The sequence below is a fragment of the Nuphar pumila genome, chromosome 3 (assembly GCF_984573655.1).
Source record: "Nuphar pumila chromosome 3, dmNupPumi1.hap1.1, whole genome shotgun sequence".
NCBI classification, from domain to species: Eukaryota; Viridiplantae; Streptophyta; class Magnoliopsida; order Nymphaeales; family Nymphaeaceae; genus Nuphar; species Nuphar pumila.
The window spans coordinates 3,876,582-3,899,245 of record NC_143251.1 but is presented as its reverse complement, the minus strand read 5'-3'; the positions used below and the strand labels follow the sequence as shown (position 1 = coordinate 3,899,245).

At 36.8% G+C, this 22,664-nt stretch overlaps 1 protein-coding gene across 1 annotated transcript; it reads right to left on the bottom strand.

Annotated features, from left to right (window-relative positions):
- Positions 1–1,009: 1,009 nt before the first annotated feature.
- On the bottom strand, positions 1,010–21,044 carry LOC149841677 (protein mago nashi homolog). Its single transcript, XM_089998643.1, has 3 exons — positions 20,729–21,044; positions 19,867–20,043; positions 1,010–1,241 (listed from the first exon to the last, which is right to left on the bottom strand). Exons 1-3 carry the CDS (start codon positions 20,978–20,980, stop codon positions 1,182–1,184), a joined length of 489 nt encoding a protein of 162 aa, XP_089854769.1. The 5' UTR covers positions 20,981–21,044; the 3' UTR covers positions 1,010–1,181.
- Between the last annotated feature and the right edge of the window lie 1,620 nt (positions 21,045–22,664).

The window sequence follows — 22,664 nt, the reverse complement described above, 5'->3', positions numbered from 1 at the left end:
TCGAAACGAAGAGATACGTAAGAAGGCAGGCGTTGCATCCATTGAAAATAAGATGAGAGAGAATCGTTTATAGTGGTGTGGACATATTCGACGAAGACCTAATGATGCTCAAGTTAGAAGGATGGAGAAATGAAAAAATATATTAGTTAAACGAGATTGAAGTAGGCTTAAGAAGACTTGGATGAAGATGATAGGAAAGGATATGAATGCTTTGAACCTCACCGATGACATGACATCGGATAGAAATGATTGGAGGAGAAGGATTCATGTGGAAGACCCAGAATGATTTTCTTATTTGGTTCATATCACCGACCCCAATTATTTTGGGATGAAGGCATAGTTGTTGTTGTTGTACTCCTTTTGCATTGTGGAACACCTGTTCTGTATCAGCAGTCATACTTCTCATGACTTGATTACGCAACTGTAAATGCTGATTATCAATAAACTATTAGACCTTTTCTTTATCCGTTGTGGCCTTTGATGCTTATGATTATTTTGTTCAATCTGCTACATTCCTGGCATGGGTCTCATGCCAGATTCAGTACACAATACTAAAAGGCATTTCTCCTTGAAGGAAAGAAAGGGCCAGTTATTTCCAATTTCCTAGTCCAAAGTAGTATACTAAACAAAATTTAGTCTTTATGTCAACCAAGTGACGTCCAAACTCCAGACATTCATAAATAAATAATCATGACAGATCTAATACAATACAGACAATCACCTGTGATCGTGATTCAAATTTGATCTGCAATGGAAATGAGTACATGTTTTTGAGTGCCACCGCAAATCTGGAATTTCCACTATTTTGGCGAACCAGTAATTCTCAGTTCCCCGATTGTTGGCAGTCCTTAGCTCGATATCAACGCCTCAGCGTATCTCATCATATAAATTGCATTGGCAGTCAAAAAGTGTCCTGATAGCTTTCTGAGACTTCTCAGGACTTGCACCATATTAAGTTAATCCTCTTGTTACATGTAATGAGCATGCAGGAAAAATGAAGCACCAAGGAATCTCAACAGTTATATAATTTTTAATTTGCTTCTCCCAAGAAAGTTCATAGCAGGATTTCAATCTATCATACAATATACTGGCAAACCATTCATCTGTCCTGCAATCCAACCAAACAAACAAACGTACCAAATCCAAACCACACTCAAGGAGTCTACAGCATGGCAGATGATCTAGATTGGCTTGATTTTGAAATGCAAACCAATGAGAGAGAATACAAAGCACTTCAGATCCTGCACCAATGAAAAGAAGGGGGCAGTATCAGCAACACACACACACACACACACACACACACACACACGAGTATATGAGCACTTATGAGAAATATAACATTCCTATAGGAAAATTTTAGGAGAAATATAACATTCTTATGGTCAAGAACTAACCAAGAATCAGCAGTGTCCCTAGAGATAAAGATGGGATCATTGAAAGCTAATATGTAAAGAGAATGCAAGATTGTCCAATTATAGAGGGCTTCATGCAACCAGTGAAAATCTAGCATCATCACAGAAAAATGCCAATGACAATGCAGATATTACAAATAATATATTTCAAATACTGTCATTCAACTGGCAAGGATTCAAACACTGCCATTTCACACTGGCAAGGAAGTGAATGGGCAAGACACTTTGACTCTCATTGTGGTTTGTCAGCTAATCATGTGTAGCTTATGTAATTTCTACAACAGCGGATTATACCAATTATCGATTATAGAGTACTGTGGTTAATTATCCTTTGTTTGTATTGTTGCCCAAGAATACATTGTTTGCACATAGGATAAAAGATTGAAGTTTTTTTTATTTTTAATTTGTAATTCATACTTGGCTTTGATTATAACAAGTTATAAGTATTTTAATTTGATTTAGTGTGGATTATATCTATACCTAATTGAGAAGCAGCAAAAGGAATGCAACTTCCAAAACATCTTGTTGAATTGAAGGTAGTTTGGACAATTTAATCTCATAGCTTCATCAGTCTAAAAAGAAAAGGAATAGGTTGCCCTCCTTGAGTGGCAAGAATTAAAAAACCTAAAGGAGTAACTTCAAAGAAAAGGATGCCCAAAAACATTGACAAGCATCCATCTAGGACTAAAGGAGTACTTCAACAATGAGAGGCACGGAACAATCGTATACACCCGTAATTAATTTAGACTTAAGTGATAATTTGAACACTATTTCCTTATGTCCAGAAATATTTATCTTAGATACAGAATTTTCCAGACTTTTTTCCTGAACTGAGTGAATAAAAAGGAAAGAAAAAATTGAACAGTGACCAACCAAAAGTCACAGTGGCTTCTGTTGACGTTTTACTATACTATTTCTTGGATTCTTTTTCAATATTTTCTCTTTGCCCTGCCAGCAGCTACATCCCCCTCCTTGCCATCAATTCTATTTCTAGCACCAACCTATTCATGGCAGATCACATTTTACTTGCCTCTAGGCCCCAAGTTATCTGCTACAATGACTGTGATGGTGTAGTCATGCCATTCATGCTGCCAAAAACACATATTGGTATCGTCATGATGAATATCCTCGTAGAAAAAAAGCCTTCAGACTAGATTATTCCTTGAAGTATCCTTTGATAACAGACTTGAAGCCATGAAGGTGAAGATTCTGACAATGAATGAATGAAAGTCAAATTCCATGCATGCAATGAAGATAATGGTCTCTGAAGCAATAGTTCCATGTAACTAAGCAAGAAGACCATTTCATCCAGAGATTCATGAATGCTTTTTCTATCCACGTCACAATCACTAGTCATAGAATCTGAAGTCTGAACCCAACGAACAATGGTGAACTGTGGTGACAAATCAAACCAATGCTCGCCCCTCCACCAAGTTTTTAGGGTTCTCCTCCCAACTCTCAATGGAAGGAACAATCACAGAAGAGTGTGAAACCCTCATTTAGGTATATCCCATTCAATTTGAGGAAGCTAAATGGTAAAAGCACCAAAAAGGATTGTGAATAATGAGCTTTTCAGACCTAGTGATTTGGCAATGCCTTTTAAAACCACTTTTCAATGCTACCTCTATTTGAAAGTTCTTTACCTTGGCACTTAAAATGAAGCCCTTCACCAACCCATAATACCAGGAGGCTACCTTCGGGAGGGTGTGCTACAAGCTTTCCGTGTCAAGTCAGAAATAGTGTAGGTCTGGGATATACGCGTTGCTACTAGATCAACTGAGTCGGAGGCGAATCAATGTGGGTCTAGTTAATGCACAGATGAGCTTATCCAAACTAATGGCTGGCATATACAGTTGATGGTTCAATACTTCTTTTTTCTGCTTTCAAATAGTTGCAGCCATGGCTGGCCACACATTGATTGTGAAAAACAGATTGGGCCTATGTTACTGTGACAAGGCACTTAGGGTGCACGGGTACTGGTATCTGGACACGGCATTTGCCGTGTCCTATATTATATATTATATTTTCAATATATAATATATATTTTAGATATATAATATGTATTTTTCAGTATATATTTAGTTGTGTCCCCATACCCACATTTTTTGGAATTGCTGTGTCGTACCCTCTGTACCCGTGCCCGCACCCAGGTGACATAGGATTGGGCTCCCTGACATTTATTTGACTCTCATCCCACAGAATATCCATCCGTCTCTTATGTCATCTTATCTATCATATGTACCTAAGAACAACAAGACTATCTCACTGATACCCTAACTACTGCACTAACTGACTCCCAAACCGGTGAATGGAGCTCACCACGTTGCACGTCGACCAAACTCACATCTTAGCCAAACCGCCCACACAATGCACAATATAATTAAACTGCAAGCATACCCTGCTGAGAAAATTTGAAATTATTCTTTGTATTTCTTCTAACTATTACTTAGATAGATGTCAGTAACTCATATACTCTAACCCGAAAACAAACAGGTAATCAAGATTTGAAGGGTTAATTAGTAAATTTATCATATTAACTCATCTTGGGTTACTGATAACCGATAACCCAAGTTAAATAGACACACATTTGCTTTTTATTAGCAGTGCAAAAGTTTAGGTGAGTTCTTTAAAAAAACCTCATTGGCTTAACTCTAAGCCCTTATTCTTGCAAAGAAAAGCCCCTATCGACATGTCCAACTAGTAGAAGTTACTTGCCAGTGAGACACTCTTTCTCTTAAAATAGAGCTTATTTTGCCTTGAAATCCCATTCTATCCATCTTCTTCTTATGTGTAAAAACTAGCGGTAGCAGGGCATTCTCTAGCATCAATTCCTTGCTTCCCTCCACTCTCTTCTCCCTCTCTGCATGTCCCTCCCATTCGTCCTTTGCAAGACTTCGGCCCAACGTCTAGGAAATATAAAAGCAAACAAGACACAATAATATAAGTGAATATGATTTTTGGTTTCATGAAATACTTTTCATGTATGAATAGTAAACTGTTGTGACTATTGATAGAGGAAACCATTAACGACTGATGAAGTTTTGTTCCAATAATACTATTAAAAAGCAGTTACAGTTGAATAAAAACATATAGTTATGAGCAGAGTTACCTGAAGCTTCTTAGATAGGTGGGAAGCCAGATTCCCGGAAACTCACTTTGAAAGCGCAATACTCTTCGCTTCTGAAACTTGATGAGAATCTCAATTCTCTAACGCTTCTCATATGCTTTCCACACTCTTCATCTATTCTTCCTACATGTTCTCTCACTCTACTTTTCATGTTTTTTATGTGTTTTCTCTCACGCTTCTCATTCACTTTCTTGTGCTTTCTCTAAATTGGCAGTCATCATTTTTATATTTTGTTAAAATTTTAGTTCTTAAACTAAAAAATCATGTAATTTAAGAAGTCACTTTCATTTTACTTTTTATTTGTTTTACATTTTGATTCTCATTCAATTCTTATATTGTTTCTTTTAATTCATCGCTTCTCGCTTCCTATACATTTTAAAATGCACCGCTTCTCGCTTCCGCTTCCAAGTCAGACAACCTTGGTTATGAGAAGCAGGAAACTCTTTTACACCATTATACACAGGGTTACGTTCTGATGTTCCTACGACAACAAAAACGTGTTTTGTCCTGCGCTCCAATTTCTTATATTTGTGTTCTCCAAGGTTCTCAGTAATCAACAAAAATAACACATTCTACCCTAGACCCTGCTTGTGCGCCTATTTTCCAATGATCATTGGGATCGATTACAAGAGGCAGCGATTGCAACAGTTTTGCTATTGGTTGTATTTTTCTATCAATTATTTCTCAAGGGTGTATGTTTAAATAAATAATAAGGAATATCATCTAATAAAGCATAACAATATGGTTTATGATATCAAAACAAGAATGGTTAGTCTTAGAAAACCAAAGAGAAAAAGCTTCTAGCATTATATCGTAGCATAGGATATCTTTATAAAGATATGTCATGTTCGTTTGGAAAGGTCATGTGCTACCAAACAAAAATTATAGAGCATCCAACACATACTTAGAAGCATGCACACATGATTGCATGCTTCAGGCCATGTGCTCTTCTTTCTTTAGGCCTCTACTACAAATAAACTAAAAGAAGTGACAAAAAGGACAAAAAGATACAAGTGTTTGTAGTTGTGTTGTATGCAACCTGTTGTTAATATATATATATATATATATATATATATATATATATATATATATATATATATATATATATATATATATATATATATATATATATCCAATAGAGGTATTTTTGTCATTCCACATAGTTGTTTCTAGAAACAACTATTGTAATAAATAGTTTAGATTTTATTCGTTTATTTTTTCTCTTTTCTTTTTTGTTTTTTATTTTTAGTGCATTGGGGGCCCCACACTATAGTCGTTGGGACCCCCAACAACTACATGTGGGAGCCCCCAATGGCCCCCTTTTTTCCCTACTTTTTGTGTATATATAGGGGTGTTTCCCAATCATATTCTTTAAGCTTTTGAGCTCTCATTCAATAAAGCTTTTTTACTTTTTTATGTATAGCCTTTAAAGGCCTCATGTATTGTCCCCAGTGGACTTATTTTCTATTTCTCTCTTGTGACTTTGTGCTTGTCCATTATTGGACCATGTCAATGTATTAAGCATTCTTGTATTACATTTTCGCATACTCCATTACATGGTATCAGAGTCATACGGTTCTTGGAGTTGAAGTCGTGACAACGCTCTCTCTCTTCCTTCTCAAACCCTATCCGTGCAGTGGAATCCAAGATTGATTTCTCCTTCAAACTCAATGGCAAGAATTACATGATGTGGGCATCCGCAATGGAGAATAATTTCAAAGGAAAAAAACTTTGAGGTTATGTAATGGGTTTTATTTCAGAACCTCAACTAAAGCTCACCAAGATAGCAAGAAAAAACTCTTAAGGGAGATGCTCGCCTCAAGGACATTGAAGAACATCAAAGAAAGGTGGAAGATTGAAAGAGCAATCATGCAAAAATTCTTGCATGATTCATGAATAACGTTGAACTCAAGGTATGTGCTAATATAGCTAAATTTCGTAGAGGCAATGAGGTTGGGTTATTTATGAAGAGTATTTATACCCAAAAAGATCTTGCAAGAACAAGAAAGATTGTTTCAATTTCTATTTGGGCTTCGTCCCGAATTTGAGTAAGTAAGATCCTCCCTCCTGCATAGATCTACTCTTCCTCCGTTGGAACTCCGTTGGAAGATGCTATTGTCGAAATTACTTAAGAAGAAACTCGGCTAGGCATGAGTAAGAGAGTTGATGAGGTCTTAGCCGTGTCGAAATCCGACAATGTTAAAACATATAAACCCCCACACTTTGGGAGGCAAGGTAACTATACCAACAATAATAACTATGGCGGAGGTAGAAAGATGATTGTTTGTCATCATTGCTATGAGCCGGGTCATATTAAACCCGCTTGCCCCAAATTAAATTACATTTTCAAGCCAAAGGTTGCTTCCGTCGAAAAATCAACCACCAAAAAGGAAGATGAAGGCAAGAATGAAGATCTTAAAGAAACACTTGGACAAATTTTCATGACTCTTCAACACATTATCAAAGCTACCACGTCTACATCAGGTGTCGTCATCGTCGTCACATCACCACCTGGTACGTATTCTTGGATTTTGGATTCCAAAGCATATTTTCATACGACTCCATGAAAATGTTTTAACTAATGTATACACCAATTCAAAAACATTTTGTGTCTCTACGATCGATCTCTCAAATTGTCGATCATGGATGTGAAATATCTTTCTCATCTAATGGTTGTTTTATACAGGATCTCCAGTCCGGGAAGCGGATTGGGCAATGTCATAGAAAGAAAGACCTCTACTTCATGGATCAGTTGAGTATTCCTTTAAACTCTTTTTGTACTTGTGTCTAAGACAAAAGTATTAAAACTTAGCATAAAAGACTTGGACATCCAAGCTACTAAAAAATGTACATTTTTCTTTTTGGGAACAAATTTTATAAAGAAAAAAACATGAATTGCAAAGATTATATTTTTAGAAAAATTAAGTCTATTCCATTTCCAACTAGAACATTTATTTCAACAAGACCTTTTGAATTGGTGAACTCGGATGTGTGAGGTCCATCTCCGGTTATGTCTAAGGGTGGTTATTCATATTATGTAACATTCATCGATGACTTTACTAGATAAATGTGGATTTATTTTCTTAATTTTAAATCCAAATTTTTCTCATTTTTTAAAGAATTTTGCATAAAAATTAAAAATCAATTTTAAAGTAATATATTTATTCTTAGATCCGATTTGGTAGCGAATATCTATCCAATGATTTCCAAAATTATCTAAAACAAAATGAAATTTGTCATCAAAGATCGTGTCCTAGAACACCTCAACAAAACGGGCTAGCGAAAAGAAAACATATGCATATTATAAAAACTGCTATAGCATTACCTATTTCTAAAAATATTCCTGAATTTTTTTGGGCTGAAGTCATTTTGACTTCTACTTATTTAATAAATCATATGCCATCATCCAATTTAAAAAATATCTCTTCTTATAAAAAACTTCTCAACATAGCACCAGACTTCAATCGCCTACGTATTTTCGGTTGCAAATGCCTTGTACTTTTACATAAAAGAGATAAGTTGTCTCCAAAAGCGATTGAATGTGTTTTTCTAGGATACGGTAAAAATAAAAAAGGATATAGATGCTTTGATTTCAAAAACAATAAACTTTATGTTTTCAAAGATGTAACCTTCTTAGAAGATGAAAATGGTTTTGAAAATCTTGATAAGAAAGATGAATTTGACTATATGTTTTTGTATGATCTTTCTCTTACAAAAGATAAGCATAGTAAATTACTAACGATGATTCATTGAATCATTTTGAACTAATAGATGATACAATAAATGAAAACTCTAATATTGAAGCATCACCAAGTGGTGGTGACGTCATTGATAAAAACCTTCAAGTTTATACGCGGCGTGAGCACAGTAAACCTATTAGTAACTTAGAAAAATTCTCTCAAAATAATGAATCTATAGAAGAAATCACACTTAGACGATCTACTAGAGAATCCATTCCACCAAATAGGTTAGTATCATAAGAAACACTAACGCCTAATTATAGGGCTTGCTTAATAGCCATACACTCCTGTCATAAGCCGACAATTTATAATCAAGCCAAAAATATACCACATTGGATTGAAGCCATGAACATAGAAATGGATGCTCCCAAGAAAGCAAACACTTGGAAAATAGTTAAACTTTCTCCTAACAAGAAACCTATTTGATGTCGGTGGGTTTTTAAAGTTAAAACTAAAAGTGATGGAACTTTAGAATGTTATAAAGCAAGATTAGTAACTAAAGGTTATTCACAAGAATATGGTATTGATTATGAGGAAACTTTTGCACCCGTCGCCAGAATGACTAGTGTTAAGACCCTAATAACTGTAACATCAACAACAAAAAAAAGCCTATATATCAATTGGATGTAAAAAATACCTTTCATAATGAAAACTTAAATGAAGAAGTCAATATAGATCCTCCGCCAGGATTTAATATTAAACATGGAAAAACTCTTAAACTTTTAAAAGTATTATATGGTCTTAAGCAGGCTCTCAAGGCTTGGTATGATAGACTTAGTAATGGCATGACTAGTCTGGGTTTTTGTTCATTTTATATTGACACTGCTCTCTTTGTGAAAAATGCAGAAACTAGTATTGTTATTCTTCTGCTTTATGTAGATGATATGATTATAACAGGGAATGATCAAATGATTGTTCGTAATGTTAAAAAATATGACTTAGGATTCTTGAGATATTTTTTAGGAATTGAAGTTGCATATTCTTCCTGTGGATATATACTCTCTCAAATGAAACCTGAAGATATATGCACTAAGCAGTGTTATTAAAAACGTGCCTCAAGGCGCAAAAAACACGCCTCGCCTCAAGGCAAAGGGCTTTATGCCTTGAGGTGCATGAATAAAATGCAAAAACCCCAAGGTGTGTGCCTCATACGCCTTGAGGCGTGCCTCAAAATGAGGCATATACGCCTTTACTTCTTTTGGTCAAATGAGGGTCAAAGCCCAAATTTGACTAAAAGTTGGGGTATAAACAAAGAGCGCCCGACCCTAATTAGGGTTGGGGGCCCTAAGCTTTTATTTTTGCATTCTCTCTCTCTCTCTCTCTCTCTCTCTCTCTCTCTCTCTCTCTCTCTCTCTCTCTCTCTCTCGTATTTTTCTCACGCAACTTCTCTCTCTCTCGTCGCTCTCTCTCTCTCTCGCGCGCGCGCGCAACTGTTATGTTTTTTCATTTCTTTTGGGTGGTTGGCTATTTTTCGCCCAGCCGTTGCTATTCTCGGTTGGTGAGTAGTTGAAAATGGCTGGTTGTGCCTTAAAACTTGAAAAAATGTTTTTTTCAGTCATCCAACTGCCAGTTTCTCAAATTCGTAATCTCCATCCGACTGCCAGATTCTAAATGGAGCCTTACTGTTGTTGCCAACTGCTCAGTTCACAAGACTATTTCATTAAGCTCACTAAGTCTAATAGCAGTGCAACCCAGAGTTACTGGAAGCGCCTTTGCTATAGGGGAAGCATGCTTCCCCGATACGCGCTTCGAAAGCGCAAAACGCGGCACTTTTGAAATGCATGGGGAAGCGCATTTTAAATTTAGGAAGTGCATCCCCCTTTAAAGGGGTACGCGTCCCCCTTTAATAGGGGATGTGTTTCCCTTTAAAGGGGTATGTGTACCCCTTTAAAGAGAAACATGTTTCTATTTAATGGGGGATGCATACCCCTTTAAAGGGGGACGCTTAAAAGAAAGACGAGTTTGCCCTTAAAAAAAAATGTAACTCGTGAAAACAAAAAACTTAAGGAAAAAAATTATTAATAAGGGGGTAAAATGGACATTGTACAAAACCCGTGAAAACCTAAAAGGGGGCTTAGGATTTCATTTTTCGCATCTGACTCCTCTCTCTCTCTCTCTCTCAAGTTTTCGGCCACCCATTTTCGACGACGAAAGAAATTCCAGCGACCTCGTCGCGATGAATCTATTCAGGTACGCTCTCCTCTCACTCTCTCTATCTCGATTCTCTCCATTTCTCTCACGCTCTCTCGCACGACTGCAACACAAGCCAAGCCAGGCGAGTCGATGACTCTCTGGGGTGAGAAAGTAAGCCCTCAGGATTTTTTTTTGCTTTTGTTTTTTTTTTTAAGGCAAGAGTATCATGAAACAAATCTTTCATGTACTTCTGTTGCACAAACAACTGATGTTATATATTCTTGTAAGATACACATCACTTGGCCCCTTTATGTTGTTCCCAAAGTGCAGTGATTTTTTTCCCAAAATTCCAGACATCTTCTATCCTTCTCAAGATCCACTGTTTATATTCCTGCACACCCACGATCTTTTAGACAACCTGAAAAGTGTAAAGCCTAAACACTAGTGCATGCCACCCACGATCTTTTAGACAACTTTTTTAATCGAATTTCAATCACAAAAGAGACAATCCGCTTCACAGGAGGTTCTCATTTTGTCAGAGGAGCGAAGTCAGAGACAGATCTACATTAGGACTGGGGGTCCTGCCCCCCTTAAAACTTATATTAGAGCCTTTATTTGGCTACTTTCAACATAGGTAAAAAAAAATCTGCGCCCACCCAAAAAAAATTTGCCCCCTTAAGAAAAAAAAATTGGTTTATGTTTGGCCCCCAATAAAAGTTTTTGGGTTCATCCCTGAGCGAAGTTCTAGTTTTTTGTTTTTTTCTTAAGGCAAGCTGGGAGAACACTATCAATTATACAATTATACCATTGGGTTTTGAACATGCAACGTCCCAACACAAGGTGACATGCACTAGCTGCTGCTACTACCAGACAAGCAGAACCCCCATTGGTAGCAAAGTTCCACTTTCTGCACACTGTTCTCTGAAGTCCAGTACGACACTTGCTAATATATTTCATACTTCTTAGCTCTTAATATGCCGAAAGGCTATTAATAGCCCAATTTAATCATAAAAGATAATTTATTTAGGAAGAAGGTTGTAGAAATAAAAGCAACATGATTCAAGGAAACAAAAAACATTACAAAACGAGAGCATATCAGATGCTCCGCCAAATCACCACGGGAAAATGCTCTAACATCCCCACCATCAACCATCCATTCTAGATATCAATGGCCCCCAACATGGCTGCCAATGATGACATTATCAATACACGGCCATATGTTAGAGAATTATATATATATAAGAGTTGTTGAACACTTTATGTTCGGGCTCAAGTTGTATAGCGGAATGAACTGCTCATGGCTTGGCTTGCCAGCTATACAAACCGCAAATGAATGAGTTCATGGCAAACCGGCCCGAGATTTCTCATTTTCTATGTTGTAGAAATCACAAGATTTACAACAATCACAACATCAAATAAGAGATCATTTGATTCTTTCATTGAAAAAGGTACGTTTTTTAATCAAATTTATTTATTTTCTTAATGCATTATTTAGTGCTTGCATGCATTTGTTAAATGATTGCAACAAGAATGTGAATTATGACTTGACAGTTGCAATATGATGCATTAGTTAGATAATTGCAACTTATATTATTTATTGTTTTAGATACATGTTTTATTTTGTCAATAATGACATAAATCTTATTTTTTGATAAAATAAATATATATAATTATATTTTCGCTTCTCTTTCGATTTGTATTCGTTTCTCACTCGAATCCTATGTCGCTTCCTTCTTCGCTTCTTAGGTCGCTTCCAATTCACTTCCTAGGTCGCTTCCGAGATGTCTCACGCTTCCCGCTTCCTAAAATTTTAAAAGTGCCTCGCTTCCTGTATCGCTTTCCGCACCCACTTCCTCTATTGACAACTCTGGTCCAACCCTTTTCTAACAATGAAAGCAGTTTACATTTGGCAGCTTGAATCTTCCTTTGAAAAGTTAAATGCTAAAAAGGTTACCCTAAAAAATTCTATCAATTGTCTTATTTAATTCATATGAATATTCATATATGGCAGTTCAGCGCGAGCACCAAGAGGTACCATTATAGAATTAAATTTTCTATTCAGAGCATCTGTCTCAAACTGTGAATATCCTATACGAACCATAATAGCATCAACTTAGGTGTTCTTCTTTCTTGTGTTTGTAGTTTCACACCGTGCACATGTGCATACACACATATATATTTATCTATTATCTTTCATATGTTCTATATATTCTATTGTTATCAATGCAGTTCTTTTTTTTTCTGTCCATGATTCAGTTTATTTTCGTTTTCATATTCATTCAATCCTCTTATCAAATCTTCATGAGGTTATCCATGATTGTAGGGTCTTTTTGCTTGGGCTTTCCATTGTGGTTTATCTTCTGGGCTGTCACAGGGACTCGACAAACCGAGTGCCACATCCACGTTGACGCGATGTGATTCGGGTACGACACCCGGTGCGATCAACCCGACCCTGGGTGTGTTGACCGCACCCATGGTCATTTGCGTCTAATTTTTTTATTAAAAAAAATTGTTCGGGGGGGGGGGGGGGGCAAAACTCGAGGGGATCCCTCGGACTCCCCTTTCTGCAAGGGCAAAAACTCTGAAACAGGCTCCACAACTAATCAGCTTGAGCCCTCCCCTGCACAAAGAGAGCGCATTGAGAGGGCTCGACCCCTCCCTGCACAAATTATATATATATATATATATATATATATATATATTGCCGCACCCGCACCCATGTGACATAGCTTCTGGGTTGTCTATTTAGGCATTATGTTCTATTTTATGACACATTTTCTCTAGATAGTTATGGTTTGAAGATAATTTGCAAAATCTTTGTGCTTTTTGTTTTGTCATGCCTCTAAAGCCCAAGAGATTTTCCAGCATGTTGTCTATGCTTCAACCATTGTTTGGTGATTTTCAATCTTGTGCTATTTTTTCTGTGTTCCCTGCTATCAGGATTTCTTCATAGATGCACCGTTCTCAATACATGTATACATGTTATTTTCATGATTTCATCTAAATAATTGATGTAATTGTGATTGTTGCATATTTGGTAGAGTGTTTTTAGTTGTTGATACACATTTGGGTATTTGGGTCTTTTCCTTTGTTGTTGAATGATTTAGTTCCATAAGAATGATTACATAGAACTGTAAATGTTCTTTTATTTAGATTTTGAATGTGTCTGTTATCAAAGAATGGTATTTGTAACATAAATTTTTGTGTTAATATTTTTTTATATGCATTTTTGCAGTTGAAAAATGGGAAGAGATGTAGGATAGGATCATTGAACTAAAGTTCCAAATCCCACTAAAGATCCCAAACTCGTAGGACATGTAATTTGCAATTATTGTCATAAAAAGAGACTATAAAAGACATCTATAGGTTGAAACATCACTTAGCTGGCACGAAACATGGTGTAAGCATGTGTAAAGAGGTTCCACCACACGTGAAAAGGTTTTTTCATAATCATCTAAGGGATCAGAAGAAAAAAAAACAAGAGAATAAACAAAACAAGTTCGAAATCGGGAGGAGTGTTTATTTTGGATCATCAACAAGCGATAATGTGAACAAAGAAACCAGTGGATCATGTAGTGATGCAAAAACAAACACAGGTGGTCCTATGAACCTCTTTGTGAATAAAGAAGTATGACAAACCACAATAAACACTGCTTTCAAAAGAGATGAGAGAAAAAGTGTATGTCGTGCCATTGGTAGGTTTTTTTATTCAAATGTATTATCATTTAATCTTTGCAACAATCCATGTTTTGGTGCAATGGTAGAAGCTATTGCAAATTATGGACGAGGGTTCAAACCAGAGTTACCGGAAGCGCGCTTCGGAAGCGCAAAACGTCGCGCTTCCGAAGCGTGAGGGGAAGCATCCCTTTTTTGGGAAGCGCGCTTCCCTTTTATGGGAAGCGCGCTTCCCCCACGCTTCCCCCTCGCTTCCCCATTTTTTTCAATTTTTCGCTTCCCCTCGCTTCCGGTTCGCTTCCTAGGTCGTTTCCGAGACGGTTCAGAATTTTCTTCTAAGTGGTCCCACGCTTCCCCGCTTCCTAAATTTTTTAAAGTGCCTCGCTTCCCGCTTCCCGCTCCCGCTTCCCGTATCGCTTCCCGTATCGCTTCCCGCTCCCGCTTCCTCGACTGGTAACTCTGGTTCAAACCGCCTACTTACCACAAGATCAGAACATGGATTTTAAAGGACGAGGTAGATTATACTCATAAAAATTTAAAAGAGTTCAAAAAACAAATGGTCAAAAGTTGATTGCAGCAATATAGCAGATAGTTAGACAAATGAAAAATGAAGAAACTTAATTAATTTTCTTGTGAACGGCTCATCGGGGACAGTATTTTTGAAGTCCATTGACATCAGCGACATGAAAAAAACTGGTGCAAATTTGTGTAAGTTATTTGAAGAAATTGTTAAAGAAGTTGATAAAAGTAATATGGTGCAATTCATTACAGATAATGCACCAAATTATGTGGCAGCTGAAAATATGTTAACAGCAGAAAAAATATGTTTCTCGACACCATGTACGACACATTGCATGGATCTGAAGTTAGAAGATATTAGAAAGATATCAATTTTTAAAGATACTGTGAAAAAGACAAAAAAAATACAAGATATATCTATAGTCATGTATGAGTATTAAATTTGATGAGAAAGTTTACAAAGAAGAAAGAACTTCTACGTTCAGTCGTCACTCGTTTTTCCACAACATATCTCATGTTTCATAGTATTAGATGTTATAAGAAAGAGTTGAAGTCGATGTTCTTGTCTTCAAATTTTAGATCATCTAATTACTATAAGAAATCTGATGTTAAGAACATTTCCCGTATTGTTCTTAATGATCATAAGTTTTAAGTTGTCATATTATATGCAATTAAAGTTACACTACCTCTCGTGAAAGTGTTGCGATTAGTGGATGTAGATGAGTCTGCTATGAGATTTTTGTACGCAGCAATGGATAGATCAAACGAGAAAATTGCTTCAAACCTTGACAAAGTTGAAAAAAATATAAGCATATTTGGGATATCATTGATAGACGATGGGACTTGCAACTTCATAAGCCTTTGCATGCAGCTGCCTATTATTTAAATCTTCATTTTCATTATGCCGAAAACTTCAACCCAGATGGAGAAGTTATGAGTGGCTTTTATGATTGTATAGAAAAATTGGTTTTTGATGCAAATATTCGATTAAAAATTGCAACACAAATCGATCATTTAAAAAGGCAAAGGGGTTGTTTGGTAGAGAGGCAGCTGTTACAACAAGAAATTTTTTAAGTCCTGGTAAGTTTGCAGCTGATTGGTGGAGTTTATTTGGGCACAAAAATCCTGAATTAATGAATTTTGCAATTCGAATTCTAAGTTTGACGTGCAATGCATCAGACTGTGAGAGGAATTGGAGTACTTTCTCATTGGTTTGTGACTTTGTATTTTATTTTTTAAATACATTTTTATAAGTGTAATTATCTTATAATTGATTATCAATGATTTGAAATTATAGGTGCATACAAAACAGAGGAATAGACTTGAACAAGAGAAGATGAATGCATTGGTTTTTGTAATGTACAATATGAAATTGAGAGAAATATAATGAGAAGGGCTACCAAAGACCATATATGTCTAGATCATATAGACTCAGACGATGAGTGATCCCAATTGGTTGGAAGATTCATTGTTGAATCCGAACTTCGACATAAATGCAATTGAGCATGTGCCTATAGAAAAAGTCACTTCACCTCATGATTCACAAAGTGGTTCTAGGCAAAAAAAGTCTTCAAGGGATCGAGGTAAAGTTATATTCCTTTTACCTTGCTATGAATATAAATATATTTTTTTAATTAGATAAAAAAAGTATTTAATACATGATTTTTTATTGAAGAAAAAAAAAGCAAAAAAAGTGACCGATGATGTGGAAGAAGAAAGTGTAGATGATGAAGAGTCAGAGAATGAAGATAAAGGAGAACCTATTTATATGGATTCCTCAGATGATAACATTGAAGACTTAGATATTGATGATGACGAGACACGAAAAGCCTAGGCCCAAATTCATATCATAGGGCTATGGGCATTTATATTTTTTTGGGGTCTTTCATTTGCACTTGTGAATGCACTCTCATTTTGAAGAGTTTTGGACAAATATATTAGCATTTGATTGCTAATGCTAACATGCATTTTCTAATTATGACATGTTGGGTGTTAATGCTAATATGCATTTCGTTGTTAATGTTATTTTTTTATCGAATGAATGCTCATATTTTACTTTTTAGATACTTACGTAGATCAAGTTGTTGCATTAATGTTGCTTTTATATGTTAATCTCATATTTTTTCAGTATTTATTTGAGATTTTTTATTTCTTGTTGGTTGTTGCTTCATCAATAAAGCATTTTTTATTTATTTGTAATTTTAGATCTTTTTTATAGTTTTTTTTTAAGTTTTCAAAAAAAATTGAGGCTTACGCTTTACACCTCGAGGCTTACGCCTCGCTACGCCTCAACGCTTTTCACAACACTGGTACTAAGTCTGAAATTTCAGATGATGAGAAGGTGAAAACTCTTGAAGTGATCAATGTTAAACTAAGACTAAAGGATGAAACTCTTATAGAAGATCACATACCACACAGACAACTCATTGGGTCTCTCACCTACCTGACCATTACAAGACCAAACATTACTCATGTCGTTCACTCTGTTAGCCAGTTTCAGCATACTTCTACAACTGTCCACATAAGTGCTGAACTAAGAATCGTCAGATACCTCAAGAATACCATCACTAAAGGGCTATTTCTATCCTTAAACTCTTCATTAGATTTACTTGCTTATATTGATGTTGATTGGGGGGGGAGGAGGAACCTAATGATAGAATCCCAACTATTGGTTTTTGTGTCTTTTTGGAAGATTCTCTGATTGCCTGAAGATGTAAGAAGCAGCAGAAAGTCTCGTTATCCTCTACTGAAGCCGAATACAGGGCTATGACAACTACCACTATGAAACTTGTTTGGTTACAAAGTCTTCTCAAATATATGGGTGTTGACATCTCCGATCCTTCAAAGCTATGTTGCGATAACAAAAATGCAATTTACATTGACAGAAATCACACCTTCCATGAGTGCACCAAACATATAGATATTGATTGTAACCATGTACGCGACGAATATCTGAGAAGAACGGTTATCTTGCCATATGTTATATCAGAATATCAGTTGGCGGATTTCTTCACTAAAGCTCTTCCTACTACCCGTTTTATTTTTCTTCTATGCAAACTTTCGATCATCCCTCCGTAAAGTTTGAGGGGAGGGGGGTAAATACATATATATATATATATATATATAATACCTGATAGGGGTATTTTTGTTATTTCACATAGTTGTTTCTAGAAACAACTATTGTAATAAATAACTTAGATTTTATTCTTTTCTTTTTTCTCTTTCCTTTTTTGTTTTTTATTTTTATTTTTAGTGCATTGGGAGTCCCACACTATGGTAGTTGGGACCCCCCAATGACTACACGTGGGAGCCCCCAATGGCCCCCTTCTTTTCCCTACTTTTCTGTGTATATATAGGGGTGTTTCCCCATTGTATTCTTTAAGCTTTCATTCAATAAAGCTTTTTTATGTGTAGCCTTTAAAGGCCTCTTGTATTGTCCTTTAGCGGACTTCTTTTCTATTTCTCTTGTGTGACTTTGTGCTTGTCCATTATTGGACCGTGTGAATGCATTAAGCATTCTTGTATTACATTTATGCATACTTCATTACACCTATGTGCATGGACAATAATATAAATGTGTTTGTGGCTGAGAAATATAGATCACAAAAGTGTGGAAAATTTGACCAATGCATACGAAACATTGTTCTTCCATCAGACATAATTGACTTTCTTCCACTTATGACTTTAAGTGTCAAAACAGGAAAACCATTGAATGTAGGGGTGGGTCTAGGTAGGGGCTAGGGTGGGACCGTGCCCACCTAACATGAAAATCCCCAACAAGTGGGTGACCCAAGACTGTGTCCACCTCCCATGTTGAATGCCCTTCATATGTATAAAGATGGAGCTCTCTTTTTATAAGCAATGGAGGGTTCCTACCAATTTCCCCTCTGATGTGATATCACTCTCCCATAAACTACTTTCTTTATGCATGGGTTGTGTGCAAATGAAAATTTTCCCTTCATAAATGCATTCCTATTAATGTGCTCTCTCTATCTCTTTCTGTTTTAAATGCACTGTCCCTTTATCTTTCTGAACATAGAACATTCTTAAAAAGGTTAAAAGTGACGTGGACTAGTCCTATATTGATTAGTTTGGAGAAGTTAGGCCCTCCCACAACCTATAAAATGGGGCTCTTCTATGTTTTGAGTAACAAACCAATGGGTCATTGACCTGTTGGGGGCTTGACTCGATCAGATATGAAACGAATCCACAGTTATCGGCCAAAGAATTAACCTAAGCCCAAATGATTTAAGGTTGAGCCAGACCCAATAATTATTGGGCCGAGCTTTTGGCAGCTCAGATCCATTTAGTTTTTTTTTCATTTTTCATAAGGTATGATGTTTGTTAGGTTTAGGGTTTTGATTTATTTATTCTTTTCAAATAGCATGAATGTTTAATTAAGGTTTAAAGCTTTTTGTGTTTTTTTTCAGTTGGCATTAGGCATGACTCCATGAATAATGAGTGCTTGATTTTAGTTAGAATATTACGGGTTTTGTTTGATTTTTTCTGAAACATATTGTTAATATAGTTTATTAGTAATTGTTTTTTCCTTTTTATTATAAGTTTGTGTGCACCCTAGTTTAGATTTTTGGCTCTACCCCTGCGTGCATGGTGTTTGCCTAAACCTATAATAACTAGAACATCTAACTAACCATCTAAATAAATATTGAAGATGGCTCGTTGTTAACCGTTATCACCTCTAGAAATTATCCTTAAGGTCCGAATCAACATATGGAAAACATAACATTATCAACTAGTTGACTATTTTTACTTCTGGTCAGCTGAAATGCAAAAACATCAAAATCAGACAAAAAAGAAGAAATATTGTAACCTAACAGACAAATTATATGCAAACAGATTAAGCAGATATACCAAGAAAGATACGTCTCATGACATATAAAGTTTACTATTGGCTACAATCATAACTTTATATTCTATACTTTATAGTTGACATTAAAATTAATATTCCTATAATGTGACATGGGATGATAGTCCATCTCAGGCTGTAGCAACAAAGGCATACACAAGCGGAACCACCGATAAATAACTAGCAAAGCTGTCTAGTTCTCTCTCATTATTTGAAAACAACAAAGCCTTTGAACAAAACGACTCAGAGTCAGAAAATCATCAAGGCAAAAGAATGGGATGCCAAAAATAAGTAGTCTACAATCTACAGCCCTCAAGAACTTTGTTGTAGGAAAAAAGAAAGTTTATAAAAAAGATGCAACACAATTTAATAATGGGAGGTCCAAGAACTAGCCTGCACTAGATAGTAGAAGATGCGAAGGCCCTCAGGATCCTTGCTGCTCTGGACATCAACGAGCGACCCAATCTTGGACGTGGTGAAGGAGATATGTTCATTTCCCATCACGATCTCAAGCTCCTGCCGACCCACTCGGTCAGGCTCCGGCCAGTTGTTGTCATCCTCCCGCATTATCTAGCCAAAACCCCATTATCAGTTCCCTCCAATACTCCCCGAACAAACACGAACAACTAAATGATACCGCACACATTCTAGTAAAAAAATGTCAAATCCTGTAAACAGAAAACTAAAAAAAGGGAAATGACGCCCATTCTGGTAACAATTGAAGCGAGAAAGAGAAAAATGAAGCAGCATCGATCTACATAACAAGAAAAAAAATCCTATCTTTAGTTTCCCACTTTTCTCTCGCAACCAAAACCAAGAAGTCCTCAACGGAGCAACCTTCAGGAGTACGGAAAATAGTGTTCCAAAAGTAAAAAAATGAAAACCTTAGCCTTAGTTCCATTCCGAAAAAAAGGAAAACGAGCCAAAACCCTGATCCCGTTTGAAGAACAAGAGGAAGACCATGATGATGACAATGACGACGGAAACGAATACAGGAAACAGGCTAAAAAAACATGAGAAAGTAGATCAAATCACCAACGGCAATCGAAGCCATCAAATACCAACACAATCACCTTACTCCACACGGACCATTCAACTATAAAGAAATCCATCAAAAGAACAAAAAAGAAGAAAGAGACCTAACCCTAATTCCACTTCCAATCGCAAAGAGAACAATACGAAGATTAAGAAGCGGCCGGCCGGCTACCAAGAGATAAGAAAGAAATGGCAGCAAGGGTTAGGGTTAGGAATGGACCTCGCTCTCGGCGATGATCCGGCGGCACTCGCGGAGGACGGCGGGGGTGACGAAGACCTCCTTGCGGATCATGGTGTCGTTCTTGTAGTTGGAGTTGTTGGCGTAGCGCAACTTGCCATCGGGACGGAACTCGAACTCCAGGAACTCGTGGCCGAACTTCCCCTTGTGCCCCACGTAGTACCGTAGGTAGAACTCCCCTCCATCGTCCGCCGAAGACCCACCGACACCACCACCACCGGCCGCTGCGGCCATCTACCTCTCTCTCTCTCTCGCCTCCTCGCTCTCTCTGTCTTGCGAGTTTTCTCGTTTTCCCTTCGGGAGCACCCCTCGCCCTTCCTATTTATGGTCTCCTCTCCCCGCCCCCCCCCCCCCGAGGGTGCAAACGGATCGGATAGGGTCGGAATGTGACAGATCCTAATTTGAATCCGATACGCAAGTAATCCCGTTCGGATCAGAATAATATCAGGTAAGATAGGGATGAATCCGGATCCTAAATACTAGTCCTAGTGAAAAACAGACCGAAAACAACGTTTTTACACGTAAAATAAAAAAATTTGCAAGCCGATCAGATTTAGTTTGAATTTGAAAATAGATCTGAGATAAAATATCGATCCAAGACTGATCAAAATCATATATATATATATATATATATATATATATAGAGAGAGAGAGAGAGAGAGAATGTTTTTCCTACCATAAAAATTTTTGAGATACTACCAAGTATAAACCATATTAAACAATAACTTTAACAAGTTAGGATCACCTCTAAAATGACTTAAAGTAGGCGTTTTTGAAGAGACCGGATCGGGTGCAATATGAATGCAGAAATATTTGTGAATTAAGCACCTGATTACCGTCCATCCAGCCTTAGCCCCACAATTGACAGGCCCTGTCCTCAGAGGGTGATCAGGTGCTTAATGCACAGATATTTAAACAACCAATAGCTCACATTGTACTAAAACTAACATCATTCAAGGTGCAATCCCCAGCAAAACGACTATGCTTTACACACCTACACGATCACATTGATGTAACTTGCACCTATCTGCTCAATAATTTGGTAGGTTCAATGGTTCGAAACTAGGGGTGCCAGCGGTTGAGGTTTACCAGGACCAAACCCTATAGGATCCAGGTATTGTGATAAATAATAAGACTCGATTAAGACTCGGGCCCAAATCTGGACCCAGAAGTCAGATTAATACATGGACCCGAGTATAATTTGTGAAATTATATACCAGATATCCCTGACCCGGGTCTCGATTAAGGCCCATAAATTTTCAATATAAAAATGATAAAAATATTGTTTTACTGGGTATGACCTGGGTCTGGTTTCGGTTATGATGGGTTTGATTAGATCTAGGTTTGGACCAGATACCATACTCAAAAATTGGGGCTAGGACTGGTTCCACCCGGGTCTGAACCAAACCCAACCCATTGACACCCCTATTTAGAACCCTGAGGATAATGGGTGAGGGTGAGATCTAAAGCAATGTTAAGTGTAACCATCAACAAGGTATTTAGTTTCTTCGAGGCTAGGCTAGCAAGGGGAAGAGCGAATCTCCAACCAACGAGGGTTTCACTTGTCTGGTAGGAGCAACTAATGCATGTCACCTTGTGTAGTTCGTTGCAAGTTAGAATCCTAATGGTATTATTGTAACGCTTTGAATTTCTAAAAGAACACTTTGTTCAAATTTCATGAATTATTTTATTTTTTTTAGCAAAATTTAGAAAAGACTTTAGCAGCAAAAATAGATGATAGTCATTGATTTTAGAAAATATCAGACAAGTCACAAGTATGTGGTCAATCACTCATTATCCACCCAAATATTTCATTTAAGCAAACCAAAACAAGTTATTTATTACCAACAATACTGCTTAGTAAAGCAGTACTAGATAAATTGAGTTTGTAAATGAAATGCCTAATGAAGCCTGAAGA